Source organism: Giraffa tippelskirchi, chromosome 1 (genome assembly GCF_054371585.1).
Source record: "Giraffa tippelskirchi isolate mGirTip1 chromosome 1, T2T-mGirTip1v1.2.pri, whole genome shotgun sequence".
Taxonomy (NCBI): Eukaryota; Metazoa; Chordata; class Mammalia; order Artiodactyla; family Giraffidae; genus Giraffa; species Giraffa tippelskirchi.
The window spans coordinates 216,291,604-216,314,101 of NC_137275.1; the positions used below are offsets into that span (position 1 = coordinate 216,291,604).

The window sequence follows — 22,498 nt, forward strand, 5'->3', positions numbered from 1 at the left end:
CTTCTCCCCATTGAATTTGGCTAAGGTGGTGAACGCATAGCTTCTCATAAGGCAAAGTGATGAAAATATGATTTTAAAAGATCTTGTCATGGAACATACTGGGATAAAGAAATGTACTACATGATCATCCTTTGGTGGTAGGTGTAATTTTTTAAATATATCTACTTATTTGGTTGCGCTGGGTCTTAGTTTGGCATGAGGTATCTAGTTCCCTGACCATGGATCAAACCCAGACCCCCTGCATTGGGAGCACAGAGTCTTAATCCCTGGACCACTGGAGAAGTCCTATGGTGGTTGATGTATTTCTAATGATATAAAAACAGAAAAGAGGGGATGATTTTGCTAAACTGCCAACAACTCATTTCATTTTTCTAGACAGAAAAGAAAGATAATCAAAATCTCTCCTACTCTGTCCTGTTTGTGAATTGACTGATTGGGCCTGCCAAGGCTCAAGGAAACACATAATTTGGTACTGAAGATTGCATTAGTTTTTGAAATAAAGCATTGTAATACATTTAAATTGTGTTTTTATGTAAACCATGACTTTATTGAATTAGACTCTTTAATTAGGTCATAGTACTAATTTGATCAGAATATTAATTAGGTCAGAGTATTAAAGTAACCATCATCTTTATTGAGTGAATTATAGAAGCTAGACCTGGAAAGGACCTAAGAGATCATCTGGCCTGGTGGTTTTCAGTGCTGTGGAGTCACCGTGTCTTAGGAGGAGGGGGCAGGGAGGGCAAACAGATGGATGGAGATTGCATAGGGAACACTTTCTACAACAGATCCCCCGGGAAGTCTCGTGTTCCCTGTGCTCCTAACTTCTTACTTGGAGACTCACTGAATGAGCTACCTCTATTACATATCCTTCTTGTGTGCCAGGCTGGAAAATAAGATTGGAAACATCTCATCTAATCCATCCCTCTTGTTTTATAGAAGAGAGAAACAGCCCCAGAGAGATGAGGTGAATACCCAGGTGTACACACTTTGTTAGAATCAGAGCCGAAGTATAATCCAGGCACCCTGACTTCCAGTCCGTAGGTAGGGCTCAGAAAGGAAGAACAACCCTACATTCCCACTGAGTAAGAAGGGGTATCCTTTTCTTGTTTTGAAAATTTTATAGTTTTTTAAGCTCTCAAGTTTCTATTAAGAAATAGATTCAAACTGCCAGTTTCCAAATAGGCTATTTTGCATGTGAATTTTTACATTTCATTGTGTAATGTTATACCCTGATTACAGTAATTTCTTTTGAGATTTGATGGGATAATCCTTAAATATAATCAGTCATCTTTTATTTAACATCTTTCAGCCTACCCCATTTATATTCAATTTTCATTTCTAGAGGAGAAACGAACTACAGTTTTCAAATATGTGAATTCCAGTCATAGATTATGAACTTAAAAAAGTAACTTTTTATTTAAAGTGGTATTCTTTTGAATATCCAGATATATAGCATCTGTATTATTGGTTTTGAATGTACTCTGCCCTTTTTTAGTCTATGGAAAGTTTTTAGTTTGTGGGTAAAATCATCTTAGAGGTTTGGGACATCTTCAATCAAAACGATTAAATTTTTGTCAACATAATTAGGATGTTTGTGAAGTGTATTTAGAGATAGAAAGGGGGAAGAAAATGGGAACTAGTAAAAGAAGCCTACAGCAGGAAGATATACACATACAAACTATTTGTAAATTCCTATACTATCCAGATTACTCTTCTAAATAAGAATTCAAACAAGTACACTTTAAATCTCACAAATTTTTGTTTTGTAAGTTATATTTATCAAATCATAGTTGATGATGAAAGATGAAATTCTAAGATGTTAAAAGGTACAGTGGAATTATTTGTCTTTTGAATGCAGAGTTGGATTTTTCTAGGCTTTTCATGTTCTTTGTATTACACTGGAATTAGACATTTTTCCATCATACACTCATTTTAAGGAGCTTTGAAAATGCTTTGGTGTAGTTTATTTATTTGTGGTAAGTAGAATTAGGAAGAATCAGCAATATAGAATCCTAACAGTATTTGTGCATACTGTATTTAAGTGATTTTTATGCCTGTTTACTTTCTGTGATTCTTAAATTTTATAAATCAAATACCTTAGCATACTTCCACTAGAAATTAATTTATAATTGATTATTTATGCTGGATGAAGTAGCAGTTTCATTTCAGTATTAATCCACTCAGATTAACTGAACTTTTATATCTACAATTCATTATATTACAGCTTTTTAAATAGCATTTATAACAAAAGAATTTTTGGTTTATAAAGTATTTGTTACAAAAAAAAACCACCGTCTTGCCAAAAACCATTACAGTCTCTATGCATTGTGTATATTCAGTGACGTCATTGTTGAGATTCTGCATGTTGCTGTAGGTGCTCTTTCGTGTGTGTCTGTGGTATTTATGTGGAATTGTTAACCATCGCTGCTATCACTTATTGTAGTTAAACTGAAAAACTGTGCTAAGAGGCTGTGCCAGTCAACATTTGTATGTGTGACTTGTGAAATATGTACTTAGCTGTTTAATATTTTGAGCCAGCACTTAGTGGCCTCTACAGAAGGAAATGTTGTAGTTGTCAGGTGAAGCCAACTGCAAAATCTTGCTTCATATTTATAATTCCATGTCAGCTTTCCTTCTGCACTTTCCCCAACTCCTTGAAAGGGAAACATTTGTAAAAAGAGAAAGCAAGAATTCTGAACTTTCCTAGTACCCCCCACCTTAAATTTTTTTCCCCCTGATACTTGAGAAATTCCATGAAATGTCAGTGTAGCAGCATAATTTCCCTTGATCTAGGTATTTTAGGTTGAAGAATATAATAACAGAAGACTGTGGTGGCGCATACATTATTTTGTTGGTTATCATGCCATACTGTTTGAATTTCATTTAATAAGAGTATTTAGTATTTTCCTTTTGTTTATAAAGGACCATGGAAAGCCTGGCTTCCCAGGTGGCTAGGTGGTAAAGAATCCACCTGCAAATGCAGGAGACACGGGTTTGATCCCTGGGTTGGGAAGATCTGGAGAAGGAAATGGCAACCCACTCCAGGAGGCTTGCCTGGGAAACCCCATGGACAGAGGAGCCTGGTGGACTACAGTCCAAGGAATCACAAGAGTCAGACATGACTTAGCAACTAAACAACAACGTGAAAACCCCAAAGTTCCCAAATATTAACTTTTGTATTCGGCATCTGCATAAACTTAACATACTTGGCTGCCTTATGACCATCAGAATTTTTTCATGCCCACCTGTCTTTAGTTTGCTTCCTGATATTTGTGACTTGCCTCAGCAATTCCCAACTTACTGTGACATTAGAACATTATTTCAGTGGGTTAATTCTACTTTATTAAAATTTAATGGGGGTAAATTTCATACTTACTTAATACATTATTGGGCTTCCCTTGTGGCTCAGCTGGTAAAGAATCCACCTGCAATGCAGGAGACCTGGGTTTGATCCCTGGGTTGGGAAGAGTCCCTGGAGAAGGGAAAGGCTACCCACTCCAGTATTCTGGCCTGGAGAATTCCATGGACTGTATAGTCAAGAGGTCACAAAGAGTCGGACAAGACTGAGTGACTTTCACTTAAAATGGAAGGGAAATATCATAAAATGTTAAGAAAAAAGGCTCTTCTTAAAGAACCTTTTCACACCAACTTTCCAAAACTCCTCACTTCAAGTGCAGGATTTCCTTCTGTCTGTTCAGTGGGTTTATAAGTATAATATCCTTATAATAAAGGGACAGTCTTCTGAGTTACATTGAGGCTTTCTGTGTGACTGTCAGGTGCATGGTGACAGGTAATGCTGTATTTGGGAACATTGCTTCTGAAATTGCTGATTTAATTCTAAGAATATTAAAATGAGTTCGTCAAGGCCCCTGCCACTTCTTTGCTTATAGGAAAAGGAAGGTGTATTTTATGTTGAGCCTTTTCTCCAGAATATGCTTTAAACATTTGTCACTCGATGGAGGTGACAATGGAATAAAGGAAATCCAATTATGTATGCTCTAGGGAGACTATGCCCTTGTCCGGTGGCCGCCGGAGTGGCACAAAAATATCTGCTTCCTGCATCTGGAGTTTTCAGGCGAGATCCTTGTACTTAGAATTCTGTTTGTATGAACACCAAAGACTCTGGCATGGTATGTCCTGAAACGATGATTAATAGTTTCTATTAGATAGCTATGGATACATTTATTGAATCCTGCTCTTGGGTTTATTTGCCCTCTTTGGGTCTTTTGTACATTTTGTATGTCTGTCCTGAGGCCTTTATGCCTAGGACAACTTTTTAATCAAATAATACATATATATTTATTAGGTTTCTAATTTATAGAGTTTGTTCTCACCATGACTTTAAACTTTATTTCATTGCTAAAGTTAGACATAGATTTGCCAGATTAGCCTCATAGTTTGGACTTTTTTTGTTGTAACCTGAAAATGTAGCTTATAACCCCATAGGCCTAGTAGATAATGACTAGAAGCTTTTTGGATTCAGTAGAATCTCGTATAGAAACTCATTTATCTGTTAATGTAAAGAACTTGATGATTTAATAAAATGAATGCTGTATACAACTTAAGTTCTTCCATCTTTCTTACAAGAATGACTTTAAGATTCCTTTGATTCTACCACTTATAAGTTAATTGGGAATAAAAAGGTAGACTTACCGATTTAGTATAATTTAACACTAAGCATCTGTTTAGAAATGTAATCACCACAGTTAATACTTAGAAAAGTCATATAAAAAAATACAGTAGTGTTCTTTGAAGATGGATTTATTTCCCCCCTTTTGATGGATTGTCAATTTAAATATATATTTTCTGGCCACTTAGCTTTTAATTGATTTACATGAAAAAAGCATATGTGCTCCTGTTCACTCAAACCGTATTTAAAATTCTCTTTTTAAGCTGCTACAATTATAATGTATGAAAGAAGGAAGAGAAAGGTGAATTGAGGAAGAGGGAAATTTCTGTTAATATTTAAATTGTGCAACTGTGATGCCCTTGGTTAATTAATCCTCTGCCTTTTGATATTTGTAATAATACAGGAGAATTTTTTTGTTATTAAGAATATACTGTTGGTTTCATTTTTATTTCGCTGCTCACTGATCTTTAACACCAAGATGTTTTCATCTTGATCAGTTCAGTGTTTGCTTCATATTTGTCTGTGTACCTGTGCTCTAAATAAAATTATAGTTTTATGTCCCAGTGGCTTATTCTGTTATGTGATGATGGTTATCTCTAATGTAGTGTGACTTTCTATTGTTTTCAGTATTTGTTGGTGCAGCCTAAAACTTATAAAAAATCCAATAAAATCAGCTAATGAACATCAGTGATGTCTCTATAACGAGAGCGTGCTTTAATCACAGTGTTTTATCTGTGTTTGGGTATGACTAGTCTTCATTTAATCAATGATTTTCTGCAAAGCTGGCTGATTTTTGTAGCTACAACAAACAGTTTAAAAGACAAGTTAAACCACATTTTTAAAAAGCTGTCCTGGTCACCATGCATTAGCCCCAGGTTATAATCAGTGCATACTGAGCAAAGCGTTCCACGTCAGTCATTTTCTAACCGCTGAGGAAGGGGAAATCACGCAAGGAGGAGCGTTTCTACATGTGAGTGCTCAGACAGAGCTCCTAGGTAGGGAAGACACTTTCGAAAGGCATTTATAGCTAATTAATCATATGCTTCCTGGAGCCCCAGGCCTAAAAGTCCTGTTCGTGCAGCAGAAGTCTCCACTGCAAGCTCTGTCTTTCTGTCCATCTGTGGAGCTGTGTCAGCCAGTTGGGTGAAGTCATACCAAGCTAAGTAGACGTCAGGTTCTAGACTTCCTCATTTTTAGGAAAATTTTTCTGTTCAGATACAATTCTGTGTGTACAATTTGTTGCATTTAGCACATTTGACAATGTTCTTTGAATAGAATAGAAATGGTTGTTCAAAATGATTATAATTACTAGTTTCAGACATCCTTGTTGTGTCACTAAAATTATTTAATAAAGAAATATTGAACCCCCAGAAAATATAGTGTTCTCTCTCCCAGTTCGTTATTTTGCAAAAGTGCAAATAAATTTCTTCCATATCTGTGGATAGTCTCCCAAAGTATTTATTCATAGAAAGCTGAATATTCCAAATAGAAATAATTACTGTATTTTTGTATTATAATACTTTAAATTGTATTGGAAACTACTTTATAAATGGTTATAACTAGGTTTGTGTTTTTAGAACTGTAGACACAAGAGATTCATCTTTAAATGTGTTTACAAGTTAAACATTTAAAAGGTAACAAATTTTATTTTCCCAGTTCAGTTCAGTTCAGTCGCTTAGTCATGTCCGACTCTTTGCGACCCCATGAACTGCAGCACACCAGGCCTCCCCTGTCCATCACCAACTCCCAGAGTTTTCCCAGTAGGGGAAGAATATTAGAATTTAAGCTGAGGAATATTTACCCTACAAGTCAGAAGATGTTTTCTTTTTAAAAGTTTTATTCATCTATTTCTAATTTATTAATGATAATCTTTTCTAAGAAGGTTTAAATTACTAAAAATAACTAATATGTATAAAATATTTAATGGTACTATATCTAAAAGGTAGTGTTTAAAAAAACATTGAATTTGGTGGTGAACATTTTCAGACTGAATGTTTTTTACTTTATTGAAATTTATAATGATCTAAAAATGTGAAAGCAATAATTGCCTTCCTTTTTTAAGCATTATTTACTGTCCTGGATAAATTTTACAGTTTTGGTTTCCCAGTGCATATAGTTATATTTATACTCTTACTGTAGTCTGTTAAGTGTGCAGTAAGCTTTATGTCTAAAAGAACAAATGTGCCTTTCCATAGTGGCTGCATCAGTTTTCATTCCCACCAACAGGGCACAATTGTTCCTTTTTCTCCACATCCTCACCAACACTTACTGTTTTTGTCTTCTTGACAGGTGTGAGGTGATATCTCATTGTGGTTTTGATTTGTGTTTCCCTAGTGATAAGTGATATTGAGCATCTTTTCATGTGCCTGTTGGCCATCTGTATGACTTCTTTACATCATGCTTGCTTTCTTGGTTCCTTATTTTCTTGTTAACTTGTCCCAAGTTTTGCTTGATAGGTTGCAGATGTTAGACTTTTGTTTTTGTTTAACTTTTTCTGGCTAATACCTTTTATTTACTCTCTTATTTGAAAATACATTCTAATAGTTATTTCTTTCATGTTTTTTGTTTTTAACAGATTTAAATATATATTTTTAATGTAAAAAATTAATTCACATTGGTCATCTCTCCCTTTTTTTCTTCTTCGTTCCTTATCCTTCCAAAAGAGGATGAAATCTTAATCATATTTTTTAATATCTCTCCTCTCCTCATTTTCCCTTATTATTGAAATTATGGGGAATTTTAGTTCAAGATTTTGTTCCATCACACCCCATCTCTTTTCACAGTCTTAACAATTGTGTTGAGCTCAATTGCCACATTACCTAGCGTTAGGAGTAAATTATTTGCTTCTCACTCACTATACCTTGTACCCAATATCTTTCCCTCTCTTTGATTCAGTTTTTCTTTTGTTTGCAAATATCCGTGACTTTTTTTTTTTTGTAAGAAAGGGTGCTTAGATATTACTCTTTTTATGATTGAAAATACCTTTCTTTTTCCTCAAGTGATACTTTAGTTAGGTAATAGAATTCTTAATTTTGGTTGTTTTCTCTCACAACTCTGAGTAGACTTGAGTCAATGTATTTAAGTATTTGGTATCAGAGCTGAAAAATCTAATTCTTGATAATATCGTGATGTCTCTCCTCACCCCACCCCCCGCCCCCGCACCAGAAAGATTCCAGAATTTTCTTTTTGTTCTCAAGCTTTGGAAATTTCACCAAGATATGTTTACGTATGTGTCTTTTCAGTGTGTGTGTTTGACAGTTCATGAACCTTAACACTCTAAGGATTAAAATCTTTCTTTGATCAATGGGGTTTTCCTATGTCTTGGATTATTTTATCCTATTCTCTAACTTTTTCTTTTAAATTCTTATAAGATGGACTTTTAGTTTCTTTAGTCTGTCTTGTATGCCTCTTAACTTCACTCTCATAGTTTTTTATTACTTTGCCTGCCCTTCAGGGAAGATTCCTTCCTAGTAACAAATTTGTCCTTTAGCCATGTTCATTCTAATACTCGGCTGTTCAGAGAATTTTTAAAATGTGTTTTTCCATCATTTAAACTTTCCAGGATCATTCTTGTTCTTCTCTTTTCCTTTTTTTAAAAAAATTAATTTTTATTAGAGTATAGTTGCTTTACAGTGTTGCGTTAGTTTCTGCTATACAGCAAAGTGAATCAGCCATACATATACATATATCCCCTCTTTTTTGGACTTCCTTCCCATTTAGGTCACCACAGAGCATTCATTAGAGTTCCCTGTGTTATACAGTGTGTTCTCATTAGTTATTTTATACTAGTATCAATAATGTATATATGTCAGTCCCAATCTCCCAGTTCTTCCCACCCCCACTCTTTCCCCCTTGGTTCTCTTTTCCTTTTACAATAAAAGCTGTTCTTGTTTTAAGTATGCATTATCCTCTCAAACCTATGTATTGATCTTTTAAATTCTTTTTTTTTCTGGTTTTCTCAGTTGTCTGTTTCAGGCAGAGGAGAGGGAACATGAAATTAGTTGCTCTGCTTGTATATCTTGGTAACTTCCATGCTTTTAAGTTTTACCCAGTTGCCAGGTGATGCTTGTTTGTATGCTCACATTTCAAAATGAAAGTCTGGATTTAACATTATTGATAGCTTATAGGGATTTCCTTCGACCATGTTCAAGGGTCCTGTTTGAACCTGGGCAGACCTCACTTTTGTGGGTGATAATTGAGCACAGGGTTCTGCAGGTGGACTCCACCCAGCTGTAATGCTGGGCCAAGAAGTGTCCATGAAGAAGCTTCCCTGCACAGTGTAAAATAGAAGATGGGCTGGGAAGCCAGGAATCCTCCCCGATGGAGACACAGCAGAGGTGCTACCTGAGAGGGGGAGTACATTTCGGGGTTTCTTACTTTTTATAGCTGCTTTCCTGTTTTCCCCTCTCTAGCCAATGGGGCTGCCCAGAGTTACCTTAGGCTGTGCCCCCTTTTCTCTCTGACCTTGAGGGTAGTAGCCTTCCACTGCAAATCCACTCACTTTACACACTGTGCTGTAAATGATGTACGTGGAAGCTGTGTATAGACAGGAGGATAATCAGTCAGATCTGCCATCCTTAGGCTCTACTCCACGGCCCCTCCTAACTCTGAGCTCAGAGTTTGCCTGTTCTCCAGTGGGAAACCACTCAGAGCCTTCTTTAGTAGCCCCTTCTCTTCCCTGAATTCAGCTGTAAGTTCTTACTTTTTAAGTCCTAAAAATGTCCTCAGCACCATAACACTACAGCTTATACTCAGAATTTTTAAAAAGCAGTTAAATAGACATAATTTAATCCTTAAATACAGTCACGAAGGAACCGTGTACGTCGTTTCATTTTCACAAATTTCTTTTCCCATTATGTAAGTATACAAGCATTCTTTCCCTCTGTCTTTATATACTAGGACTTGGTTTCCATTTTCAGTGTACAGTCTCTGTTTCTGTGATAGAAAATTAAATTATTTAAGCCCTTATAATTGTTTAATGTAATAATTAAACTTAAGCATCCTATCTTGCAATGTGACTCTTTTCTACTCCTAGGCATATTAAAGTGATGGGGACTAGGCTGTGTTGCAAATAAGTCATTTTTTAATTGTTGTTCAGAAAAGCTATAGTGACTATAATGGTTATTTAAATCAGACTTATGAAGGTTAATCTGAGTAAATTTGGGAGTCAAGGGTGTTTTTCAGAACCACAAGTGCCTAATACCAAATGTGTTCCTTACTAAGCGCTGGATCCCTGTAGTACCTGGTTCCTTCGCTGTAGTGACCAGAGTGGAGTCAGCAGGACCCAGGAGCAAAGCAGGAGTTGGCTCTAGTATTTTCCAACTCCATGACTTGGGACAGCACAGTGCCTGTTACAGAGAGAGTACCTCAGTAAATATTGGATGAATGATGTATGAAGTTACTAAGTACATGAGGTTCGGATTTCTTACCTGTAAAATAGGTATAACAGTAGGATTGCTTAGAGACGCAGATAATTTATATGACCCTTAGCATATAGTGAGCATTTAATTAGTGCTGGACATAATAGTAAATTTTATACTAGAATTCTTTCATTAATATCAAGCAAGTCCCAGAAATAATACAAGCTATATGTCGGTTTAGGAGAGTGCTGAGAGGAATATGCCTGCATGTCTCAGTTGCTTTGGAAAGCATTTCTAGCATTGTTTCTGTCTTACTTTAACCATTTATTAAAGCAGATTGTGTGTTCAGCAATTCAGAACCAACTTAAAGGGTGAAGACACAGTCTTAAGGAGCATATAAACCAACTGAAGAGATCTTCTGGGCACAATTAGATTATTAGTTCTAAGGAATAAGAAAGCAAATGTGGGGCTTGTACTGAAAGCGAGAATAAGGGAGTTGGGTTGTAGGGGGAAAGAGTTTGCAGTTGGAATTGCAAAACACACGCTATTTGCTTGGCACAAAGACCTGAGTGAGATTTCTCAGGGTGCTTGGGGAGGGTGTGATGTGGTGTCCTGGGCACAGGTAGATGCTGGAAAACACAGGAGGCTGATGGTTTGGGGTCCTCACTGGGAGCAGAGACAGGCGAGGTGAGTCAGTCGCTTTACAGATCCCCTTGGTAATGTGTTAGCTTTGGTTTTGCTGTTTCTCAGCCTTTTTGAGCCTGGTTTGAATACAGAAACTTTCCAAAGTGGGTCAGAATCACTGGTTAGAGTACAAGTTGGTATTGTTTTTACTTTGCGGTGGTTTTTACCTTGACTTTTTTTTTTCTATCGAAAGACAGCAATTTGAACAGTTTAAGCCCAGCTTTAGTAGATCACAGAGTATGAAGAAAGGCCAACTAATGGTGGCCTTTAGCTATCTCTTTGGCAACCAGTGGACACATTGAAAAAGAGGAGTCTTCATCTAAAATCATTTAGCAATTATAATTTACAATCTGTTCACTCTCAGATGTGAGCCTGTCTGGTGTACCCCTTCTCTTGCCCTAATATTCTACTTGACCTTCCATTTCAGATTCTAAGCTAGCAGATGGGTTGTGGAGTCAGGGTTGAAATTTCTCTCTTTTATCAGTTTGTGAAAAGAAATAAAGAAATATGCTAATACCATTTAATTTAAAGCTGTCCAGAATGACACATAATACTTTTGAGACTATTTATTACAGAAAACTAACAGTTCTTCACGTGCTTAAGGGAAAGAGAAAGAATGTATAGCTTGTCTTCCCTTTGCTTTCCCTTCTTTCTAGTTGAAATGCTATTTTTTCAGTGAAAATTTTGGAATCATTCTTTGTTTCTCCTCATTCATTTTTCCACAACTATTACTGAAATGCCTGCATTAGTGCATCAGTTAGTATATATGGCAAAATTTGGGGGATTAAATCCAAGGATATTGCATGGATATTGCATGATTTAAAGCTAGAAATATTGTTCCATACTATATTCTAATATACTTGATAGAAATTTTCTTTTCTTAAAGGGTTGTCTCTTAGAAGTTTTCTGTTATTTAACATGATCCAATGATTTAATTCTCCAAAGATGGGAATGGCAAATTATTTTAATGCCTTTTATTGTTTTTCTTTCTAGCCTATTCTACTAAGCTCAACAAATTTCCTGTATTTAATATTAATGATGACTTGAATGATCTATGTACCAGTGCAGTAAGCCCAAATACAACCAAAGCCACGCGGTATGCCCTGAATGTGTGGCGATATTGGTGCATGACCAATGGGCTCAAAGATCACACAGACATCACCAAGGTAAGAAACTCTTGACTTTACTTCTTCTTACAGCCAGCTTTATTGAGCTTGCCTGTGTCAGGCGGGGTGCTAAGCATTGTGGGGAATGTGCAACAGGTGTTTTCTGTCTGGGGAAACTTTGGAAAGACCTAAAATAGAAAAATATCCACAGTACAGAGCAGAATTTAAATGCCAAAAAATCCAGATGGGTAAATTAATTTCACTTTGTTGAGACTGACAAAGGAATTGATACTTAAACTTAATTTTGTATTTTGAGAGAGAAGTAGAGTTTCAAGACAATTGGATAAAGACATGAGTCTTTTAGCTGAATCATGTAAGAAAGAGTAAAATTCAGAGGGACATATTGACCTGCTTGCAGCAGAGGCTTCGCGTATGGGAACAATGAACTATAAAGCTAGATTCTGATAACCCTTAAATGCCAAGCCAAAATCTTGTGAATATTGGCCACTAAACTTTTTTTCTGTGTTTCTTTATAAGGAGAGATTTTATTTGAAAGATGATTGCAGGAGCAGCAGGGAAGGGACTGTCATAATAGGGAGAACACTGACTGTAGGATCTGCAAATGTCTTAAGGGTCAGGTGAAAGGGAAACACTGAATTTTTTTTGAGCAGGAAGGAATGTAAGAAATGTAACATTTTAGAGCAATTAACTGGAAGTGATGAGCAAAAATGTATTTGATAGATTCTTAATTTTCGCAGTTGTAAAACAAGCTCTTAAAATCTCTTCTGACTTGAAATGTTTGACATTTGTCAATAGAAGGAAAAATTCTAGGATGTGTAGAGACAGAAGTCAGGAAGAAAAACACCGATACAATATATTAACACATGTATATATGTAATTTAGAAAGATGGTAACAACGACCCTATACGCAAGACAGCAAAAGAGATACAGATATAAAGAACAGACTTTTGGGCTCTGTGGGAGAAGGCAAGGGTGGAATGATTTGAGAGAATAGCATTGAAACATGTATATTACCATATGTGAAATAGATGACCAGTCCAAGTTCGATGCATGAAACAGGGCACTCAAAGCTGGTACACTGGCACAACCCAGAGGGATGGGATGGGGAGGGAGGTGAGAGGGGGGTTCGGTATGGGGGACACATGTAAACCTGTGGCTGATTCATGTCAGTGTATGGCAGAAACCACCACAATATTGTAAAGTAATTAGCCTCCAATTAAAATAAATTAATTAATTTTTTTTAAATGTAGAACAAGAGAGGTATAAAATCACCATAGAACACCACAATGATAATTGCTACAGGCAAGATCCACTGGTAATGGCAAAATTAGTGGAGAAAGTTTAAGGATAAACAGGATTTTTGTGTTACATCAACGTAAGACCCTCTTAAATATATACTAGAGAGAAATAGTAACTATTCAGAGGAGAACCCTGGCAGATGCCACTTTAATAGTGATCAAGATCAATATTTCCCATGTGCTTAAGACAACACATCACATGTATGGGATTTTTTTCTTAAAAACTCATAACCTCAGTGTACTCATGATAAAACAGCAGACAAATCCAAATTGAGGAAAATTATACAAAATGCTTGACTCGTACTCTCCAAATGTATCAAGGAATGTATCAAGGTCACAGAAGATATTAAGATCGAGAAATGGTCACGGTTTGGAGGAAACTAAGGCATACTGCAGTCTATGGGGTCGCAAAGAGTCAGACACGACTGAACGTGTCAGATATGACAGCTAAATGAAACGTGGCATTATATTGGTACAGGAAGAAAATTTTACTGGAAAAATGGGGAAAGATGATTAAAGTTTGAAATTTAGCTAATAGCATTGCAACAATGTTAATTTCCTGGTTTCAATAACTGTTCTGTAAGATATTAACATTAGGAGAAGCTCAATGAAGACTAGCTGGGGATTCTCTCTACTATTCTTGTAAGTCTAAAATTATATCAAATTAACATTTTTTAAGACAAAAAAAAAGAAGAGAAATATGTACTTTGATTTGGATATGTTGAGTCTAACTAAATAATAGATACATCTACCAGATGGATATGTCAAATAAGCATTTGGAAACATGAGTTTAAAACATGGTGGAAATATTAAAGCTGGGAGTCTAAATTCAGAGGTGTTGCAAATAGAAGTCAAAGTTGAAGCCCAAAGGCAAGTGATACCTCTAGGTTTGGGTGATGTGTTTAGGGTACCAACAAGAGATGAAATAGGAAATCCAAGTTTCTACTTCTGGCAGCATGGTGCCCTAGATACTGTGAGGGTCCTTTGCAAAAACAAACGGAGCCCTCCAAGGGCTGAAACTGAAGCGGTGTGAGCAGTAAGCACATATGAAAATCAGGCTTTCCCCTCAGGGCTTATTTTAATAGCATCCATTGAGGAAGGAAAGTGACAAGGAGCCAAACTGAAGAACCCTTTATTGAGAGGACTCTGAAAGGGTCTAAAGAAGTTCTAAGTCAATAGCATACCCTGGCTCCTTGCAGTCATATGCTAATAATCTTTGAAGGGAAACATCCAACATGTAGGTGCAAATTTTTCACAGATTAATAAAGATCAACTAAATATGTGCTCATTAAAAAAAAAATCACGAGCCACTTAAGGAAATAAACTACCATGAATGAGAATGATTAGAAACAGAAAAGAACAGGTTTAGACAGCAGGAACTTCAGATAGTAGATTATAGGCTAAGTATGTATGTAATGTTTGCTGAAAGAATGAAAAGAATTATAAAAATAAGCAGCAACACACTAATCAAAATGATCCAGCAGATCATTTCCACTTGTGATCATAAGGGAACAAAAGGGTCCAGAATTACCCTCCTGTAACAACCGAAAAACTGAGCAGAATGTTTGAAAGAAGTCTTCCAACAGAACAGACAACACAGGCTTGATCCCTAAGATGAGTGCCACCACCTCTCAGGTTTTCTGCCTGGAGACAATTTCTAAACTGCAGGGAAGAGAGGGGAACCCAGACTGAGCCTGGCAATCTTGCTGAGTTGAGGGGAGACAGAAATCAGAACTCAGGGAGGATGGGGACACGAGAACAACTAGAAAGAAATTACGACATTCACTGAAAAGATGGAACAAACCCAGAATTTAATAATGTAAAATCCATAATTTCTAACATCTGATCAGAAGTTGCTATTCATAGGAAGAAGTGGGAACATGTAACCCATACCCAGGAGAAAGATGAGTTAAATCTTTCACTTCCTATCAATTTGGAGATTTGCTCTCCTTTATCTATCCTTTAGCTAAAGGAAGTGAAAACATTAACTCAAAAGTATATATACACCTCTCTGTTCATTGCAACGTTGTTTACAATAGCCAAGACATAGAAGCAGCCTAAGTGTCCATAGATGGATGAAGAATATATGGTGTATATACCCAGTGGAATATTACTCAGCCATAACAGGGAAGAAAATCTTGCCATTTGCAACAACATATTTGAACCTCGAAGGCAATGGCAACCCACTCCAGTACTCCTGCTTGGAAAATCCCATGGACAGAGGAGCCTGGTAGGCTGCAGTCCATGGGGTCGCTAAGAGTCAGACTTGAATGAGCGACTTCACTTTCACTTTCATGCACTGGAGAAGGAAATGGCAACCTACTCCAGTGTTCTTGCCTGGATAATCTCAGGGACGGTGGAGCCTGGTGGGCTGCCGTCTGTGGGGTCGCACAGAGTCGGACACGACTGAAGCGACTTAGCAGCAGCAGCAGCATTTGAACCTCGAGGGCATTATATTCTAAGTGAAATAACTCAGAGAAAGACAAATACCACATGATCTCACTTTTATGTGGAATCTAAAAGCAAAAACCTCAGAGCACAGAGAACAGATTGGTGGTTGCTAGACCTTGGGAATGAGGGGTGAAATGGGTGAAGGTGCTCAAAACGCCTGGGGATGTAATGTTACAGCTTGTTGACTATAGTGAATAATACTGTATTGTGTATTTGCAACTTGCTAAGAGAGTAAATCTTAAAAGTTCTCGTTACAAGGGAAAAAATTAAACTATATGTGGTGATGGCTGTTGACTAGATTAATTGTGGTGATCATTTTGCAATATATATAAATTTCAAAACATTATGTTATTTACCTAAAACTGATAACAGTGTTATATGGAAATTACATCTTAATTTTTTAATGATGAAAAAGCAAGACCCAAAAGGATCCAACAGTTTCTAAATAATTTAACTATGTCCTAGAGCAAACCTGAACAACATTTATAGGATTATAAGAATATCCAGACCCCAAGAAAGAAAATTCAGAATGTCTGGCAAGTTAGCAAAAATTTGTAGACATGCCAAGAAGCAAGAAAATATATCACATAAAGAATGAATCCATCAAAACCAACCCAGAACTGATACAGATTTTAGAATTAGCAGACAAGGACATTAAGCAGTTATTATGATGACGATAAGCACATGAAAAGATGCTCAACTTCATTAGACCTCAGGGACATGCAAGTCTAAACCACATGAGATTCTACTTCACGTTCAGTAGGAAGACTAGAATAAAAAAGAAAAAGATAGTAACAAATGTTGAAATTGGAACCTTCGTATGCTTTTACATAGTACTGGTGGGAATGTAAAATGATGCAGCTGCTTTGGAAAGTCTGGCAGTTCCCTAAAAGTTAAACATAGAGTTGCTGTATCACCCAGAAATTCCATTCATGGGCATAAACTCAAGAAGATTTAAAACATATATCTACGCAAAAACCTGTACCCAAATGTTTGTTGTAGCATTATTCACAACAGCCAAAATATAATCCAGACAACCCAAATGTCCATCGGCAGATAAATGGATAAGCAAAATGTGGCATATCTATATAATGGAGTATTATTTGTCAACAAAAAGAAATGAACTACTGATGCATGCTTACAGCATGGATGAACCTTGAACGTGTTATACTTTGTGAAATGTCAGACACAAAAGAACAAATATGTCTTGTTCCGTTTATGCGAGGTAGGTAGAACAGTCAAGTTTATAGAGACAAAAAGTATAATAGAGCTTACCAGGGGCTGGCGGGAGGAGGGAATGTGGAGTTACTGTTTAATGAATAGTTTCTTTTTTAAAAAATTCTGGAAATAAGTAGTGATGATAGTTGCACAACATTGCGAATGTACTTTTAATGCCACTGGATGGTACACTTGTAAATTATTAAGATGGTAAATTTTATGTGTATCTTACTGTAATACTGTGGCTAAGTCGCTTCAGTCATGTCCGACTCTGTGCGACCCCATAGACGGAAGCCCACCAGGCTCCCCCGTCCCTGGGATTCTCCAGGCAAGAACACTGGAGTGGGTTGCCATTTCCTTCTCCAATGCATGAAAGCGAAAAGTGAAAGGGAAGTCGCTCAGTCGAGTCTGACTCTTAGCGACCCCATGGACTGCAGCCTATCAGGCTCTTCCGTCCATGGGATTCTCCAGGCAAGAGTACTGGAGTGGGGTGCCATTGCCTTCTCTGTACTGTAATAACCTAGCAAATAAATTAATTTAAGTGTAACAATTCACCTTCATTCATAAAAATTTAAAAATTCATGTATTCTCGTAGACCCTCATCACCATTTCTTCAGCCCTTAACCTTAACCTTTTCTAGGCCAGAGGATCTTGTCTTCCAGACTTTGTGAAGTCACTATGAAGACAGTTATCTGTTACTGGGAAACTTTACACTTCTTGCAGGAATCCATGGAAAGAGCCCCATTTCCCCACAACCTCCACAGCTTAGGTAACATATACATCCCAGGTTGGGTGTGCCTTATCATCTCTTCTAAGTAGTTTCTCCTGTGTTGTCTAGAGGAATGTGGATGAAGAAGAAAATATATTTCAATCCTCTTTCTCACATGGGCCACTTAAATATTTTTAATGATAAATTCTTAAGAAAGGCCAGACTCTTAGAGAATTAGCAGTATTTAGTTAAAAGAAGGAATTGTGGCATCAAGGTCTACAGTTTTTAATCTCACTTTTTTGGTCCCAGTGCAAGGTATTTTTAGCCTAGTTGTGTCTCTAAAGATAGATATAGCTAGCAGCAGACAAGATAGTTACAGCTGTTGATCATGGTCTGGCAGCTGGCTTCCCTGGTGGCACAGACGGTATAGAATCCACCTGCAGTGTGGGAGACCTGGGTTTGATCCCTGGATCAGGAAGATCCCCTGGAGAAGGAAATGTCTACCCATTCCAGTATTGCCTGGGAAATACCATGGACAGAGGAGCCTGGCGGGCTTACAGTCCATAAGGTCATAAAGAGTCAGATATGACTGAGCAGCTAACACTTCACTTCAGCCCTCAAATTTAGTTTCTTTTTTTTTTTAAGGAGGAAAGCAAGAAATCAGATCAGACTTCAAAATGTCATCTCGATAAGCAGAATGTGCCCTGCCAGTCTCACTCTCTCATTACCCTGGTCTACTACAGGTGTTCCACAGCGTGTTTCTTCTTCATAAGTGTCATCTAATCCTCACTAACACGTCTTTCTCAAAGTTGCTGTCTCATTGATTTATATATTCCTTAGCCTTACTGAGAAAATAGAGCCTCTTGAAGTTTGTATCTGTCTTTCTCAATAAATGGAAATTTGGTAACTACAAAAGTGAAATCATTTTTGTTGTCAGCAGTGGTTACTTGAAGATTTGTTTTGTTTTCTTATTAGAGTATGTATAGTTCACAAGCATTTTCTCCACTTTCTTCACCCCCTGGTCAAGATTATCACAAAAGGAAGTTTGAGGCATTCCCCAAAAGTAACTCTTGGTTTTACTTGTCTTATAATTCTTTCAATTGCCAAGGATTACTACATAGTTCCAAAAGTTTGGGATTTATCAGCAAGTCAGTCTTCTTATACTGTTCTTTCCTACCTGGAGTCATCTGCCCCGTGACCAAGCCCTTACTTCTCTTTGGTCATTTTCACATCAAGGAAGCCAGGTTTGCAATCCATAGTGAATTTAATGTAGTAAATCTATTCAGAGTGGCTCATGGAGGGAAATAGTTTTTGGCCATGTCTTTATAACAAATTAAAGACCTGGAGGAATGACCATCAACCAAAACTCAATCTGAGAAAACGAAAGAGGCAGCCAACATGGGCCAGAATGAACAGTTTCTTGTGTGCAAAGAATATAAATTTTGTGACTTGACATTTCTCCAGGAATTGCTTTTGCTGTAATTTTTCTTTGAAACTTGTGCTATAAATCAAGAGAAATGATCTGCACAAAGTTGGCTTGGTTCTCCTGACTGTGGTTAACTCCTTGCTTTAACCCATGTTTGTCAGCACACGGGGTATTAATGACACATTTCAGACCTGCTAGTGGGGATCTTCAACATAAAGAACCAGTCATCTATGAGATATCATTCTTGCCTTCAGGAAGCTTTAAGAGACAGACCTATAAATAGATAAAAGCCTGTGCAATATGAAGAGGACTGTAATAGAATTTAAATTAAGAGTTGTGGGGGGCTTCCCTCATGGCTCAGTGGTAAAGCATCTGCCTGCCAATGCAGGAGACCTGGGTTGAATCCCTGATCCTGGAAGATCCCACATGCTGCGGAGCAACCAAGCCCTTGTGCCACAACTACTGAGACTGTGCTCTGGAGCCTGGGAACCGCAACTAATGAGCCCACGTGTCTGCAGTTACTAAAACCAGCACAGCCTAGAGCCAGTACTCCATGACAAGAGAAACCACTGCAATGAGAAGCCCACACGCTGCAACTAGAGAGTAGCCCCCTCTTTCTCTTAACTAGAGAAAAGCCAGAGCAGGAATGAAGCCCCTGCACAACCAAAAATAAATAGATAAATACAATTATTTGTTCTAAAAAGATTTTTGGGATCCCAGTTGAGAGAGTAACTTGCTTAGGGAAGCTGGAGTAGTCTTCTATATAAAGAGCAGAATTTGAGCTAGATCTGAAATAAGGAGTAGAGGTTTTCCAAATAGAGAAGATTAGGAAAAAAAAAAAGCTTTCTAGGTAGAGAAACTGGCATATGCAAAAACTTGGAAGCATGAAAGAGCCTTGTGGTTTATACGTCTGGCACAAAGTTCAGTGAGGCTGGAAAGCAGAGTATAAAGAAAACTATCACACAAAAAACAGATGTCCTTTTCATCATAGGGGATTGGAATGCAAAAGTAGGAAGTCAAGAGATACCTGGAAGTCAAGAGTAGGAGTAACAGGCAAGTTTAGCCTTGGAATACAAAATGAAGTAGGGCAAAAGCTAACAAAGTTTGGCCAAGAGAACCCACTGGTCATAGCAAACACCCTCTTCCAACAACACAAGAGAAGACTCTACACATGGACATCACCAGATGGTCAACACCAAAGGCAGATTGATTATATTCTTTGCAGCTGAAGATGAAGAAGCTCTATAGCAAAACAAGCTCTACAGCAAAAACAAGACCAAGAGCTGACTGGATCAGATCAACAACTCCTTATTGCAAAATTCAGACTTAAATTGAAGAAAGTTGGGAAAACCACTAGACCATTCATGTATGACCTAAATCAAATCCCTTACGCTTATACAGTAGAAGTGACAAATAGATTCAAGGGATTAGATCTGAAAGAGTCCCGGAAGAACTATGGACAGAGGTTTGTAACATTGTACAGGAGGCAGTTATCATCCCCATGAAAAGGAAATGCAAAATGGCAAAATGGTTGTCTGAGAAGGCCTTACAAATAGCTGAGAAAAAAAGAGAAGCAAAAGGCAAAGAAGAAAAGGAAAAATATATCCATCTGAATGCAGAGTTCCAAAGAATAGCAACAAGAGAAAAGAAAGGAGGACCAGAATAGCAAGGAGATCCTCAGTGATCAGTGCAAGGAAATAGAGGAAAATAATAGAACAGGAAAGACAAGAAATCTCTTCAAGAAAATTAGAGATACCAAGGGAACATTTCATGCAAAGATGGGCACAATAAGGGACAGAAATGGTATGGATCTAACAGAAGCAGAAGATATGGCACGAATACAGAGTCAGTTCAGTTCAGTTGCTTAGTCGTGTCCAACTCTTTGTGACCTCATGGACTGCAGCATGTCAGGAGAACTGTACAAAAAAGATATTAATGACCCAGATAACCATGGTGGTGTGATCACTCACCTAGAGCCAGACATCCTGGAGTGTGAAGTCAAGTGGGCCTTAGGAAGCATCACTATGAACAAAGCTAGTGGAGGTGATGGAATCTTAGCTGTTATTTCAAATCCTAAAAGATGATGCTGTTAAAGTGCTGCACTCAATATGCCAGCAAATTTGGAAAACTCAGCAGTGGCCACAGGACTGGAAAAGGTCCGTTTTCATTCCAATCCCAAAGAAAGGCAATGCCAAAAAATGTCCACTCTACCTCACAGTTTCACTCATTTCACACGCTAGCAAAGTAGTGCTCAAAATTCTCCAAGCCGTGAACTTCAGTGGTATGTGAACCAAGAACTTCCAGATGTTCAAGCTGAATTTAGACAAGGCAGAGGAGCCAGAAATCAAATTGCCAACATCCATTGGATCATCAAAAAAGCGAGAGAGTTCCAGAAAAAAATCTACTTCTGCTTTATTGACTATGCCAAAGCCTTTGACTGTGTAGATCACAAAAAAACTGTGGAAAATTCTTAAAGAGATGGGAATACCAGACCACCTGACCTGCCTCCTGAGAAACCTGTGTGCAGGTCAAGAAGCAACAGTTAGAACCAGACATGGAACAACTGATTCGAAATTGGGAAAGGAGTACGACGAGGCTGTATATTGACACCTTACTTATTTAATTTATATGCAGAGTACATCATGAGAAATGCCGAGCTAGATGAAGCACAAGCTGGAATCAAGATTGCCTGGAGAAATATCAATAACCTCAGATATGCAGATGACACCATCCTTACGGCAAAAAACGAAGAACTAAAGAGCCTCTTGATGAAAGTGAAAGAGGAGACTGAAAAAGCTGGCTTAAAACCCAACATTCGAAAAACAAAGATCATGGCATCTGGTCCCATCACTTCATGGCAAATAGTTGGGGAAAAAATGGAAACAGTGACAGACTTCATTTTTGGGGGGTCCAAAATCACTGCAGATGGTGACTGCAGCCATTGAAATTATAAGCTGCTTTTTCCTTGGAAGAAAAGTTATGACCAACCTAAACAACGTATTGAAAAGCAGAGACACACCTTGCTGACAAAAGCCCATCTAGTCAAAGCTGTGTTTTTTCCAGTAGTCATGTGTGGATGTAGGGTTGGGCTATAAAGAAAGCTGAACACTGAAGAATTGATGCTTTTGAGCTGCAGTGTTGAAGAAGACTCTTGAGAGTCCCTTGGACTGCAAGGAAATCAAACCAGTCAATCCTAAAGGAAATCAACCCTGAATATTCATTGTAAGAACTGATGCTGAAGCTGAAGCTTTACTACTTTGGCTACCTGATGCGAAGAGCTGATTCATGGGAAAAGACCCTGATGCTGGGAAAGATTGAAGGCGAGAGGAGAAGGGGACAACAGAGGATGAGATGGTTGGATGGCATCACTGACTCTATGGACATGAGTTTGAGCAAGCTGCAGGAGCTGGTGATGGACAGGGAAGCCTGGCGTGCTGCAGTCCCTGGGGTCGCGAAGAGTCAGACACAACTGATCAACTGATCTGAACTGAACTGAGAGGAACAGGATGGGGAGAGGTCGTGGTATCTGTCTTTGCAAGCGGTCTACTATTGTATGGAAGCAGATTGTGAAGACTTGCATAAAAGGGAAAGA

At 37.8% G+C, this 22,498-nt stretch overlaps 1 protein-coding gene across 11 annotated transcripts in view; it reads left to right on the plus strand.

Moving 5' to 3' along the window:
- KIAA1958 (KIAA1958 ortholog) overlaps window positions 1–22,498 on the plus strand; it is a 168,699-nt gene that overhangs the window by 100,192 nt on the left and 46,009 nt on the right. For 6 of the 11 annotated variants that reach the window (XR_014064547.1, XR_014064517.1, XR_014064515.1 and 3 more), the window contains one exon: window positions 11,671–11,843. Coding sequence is in view for 6 of the 11 variants with exons in the window: in XM_081527030.1 (XP_081383156.1) it covers window positions 11,671–11,843 (173 nt within the window). In the remaining 5 variants the exon portion in view is untranslated. Of the gene's footprint in view, window positions 1–25; window positions 138–11,670; window positions 11,844–17,411; window positions 17,541–18,125; window positions 18,396–22,498 lie in introns of those variants that run through there. The other 5 variants (XR_014064514.1, XM_081527050.1, XM_081527043.1 and 2 more) reach the window with 3 other exon arrangements.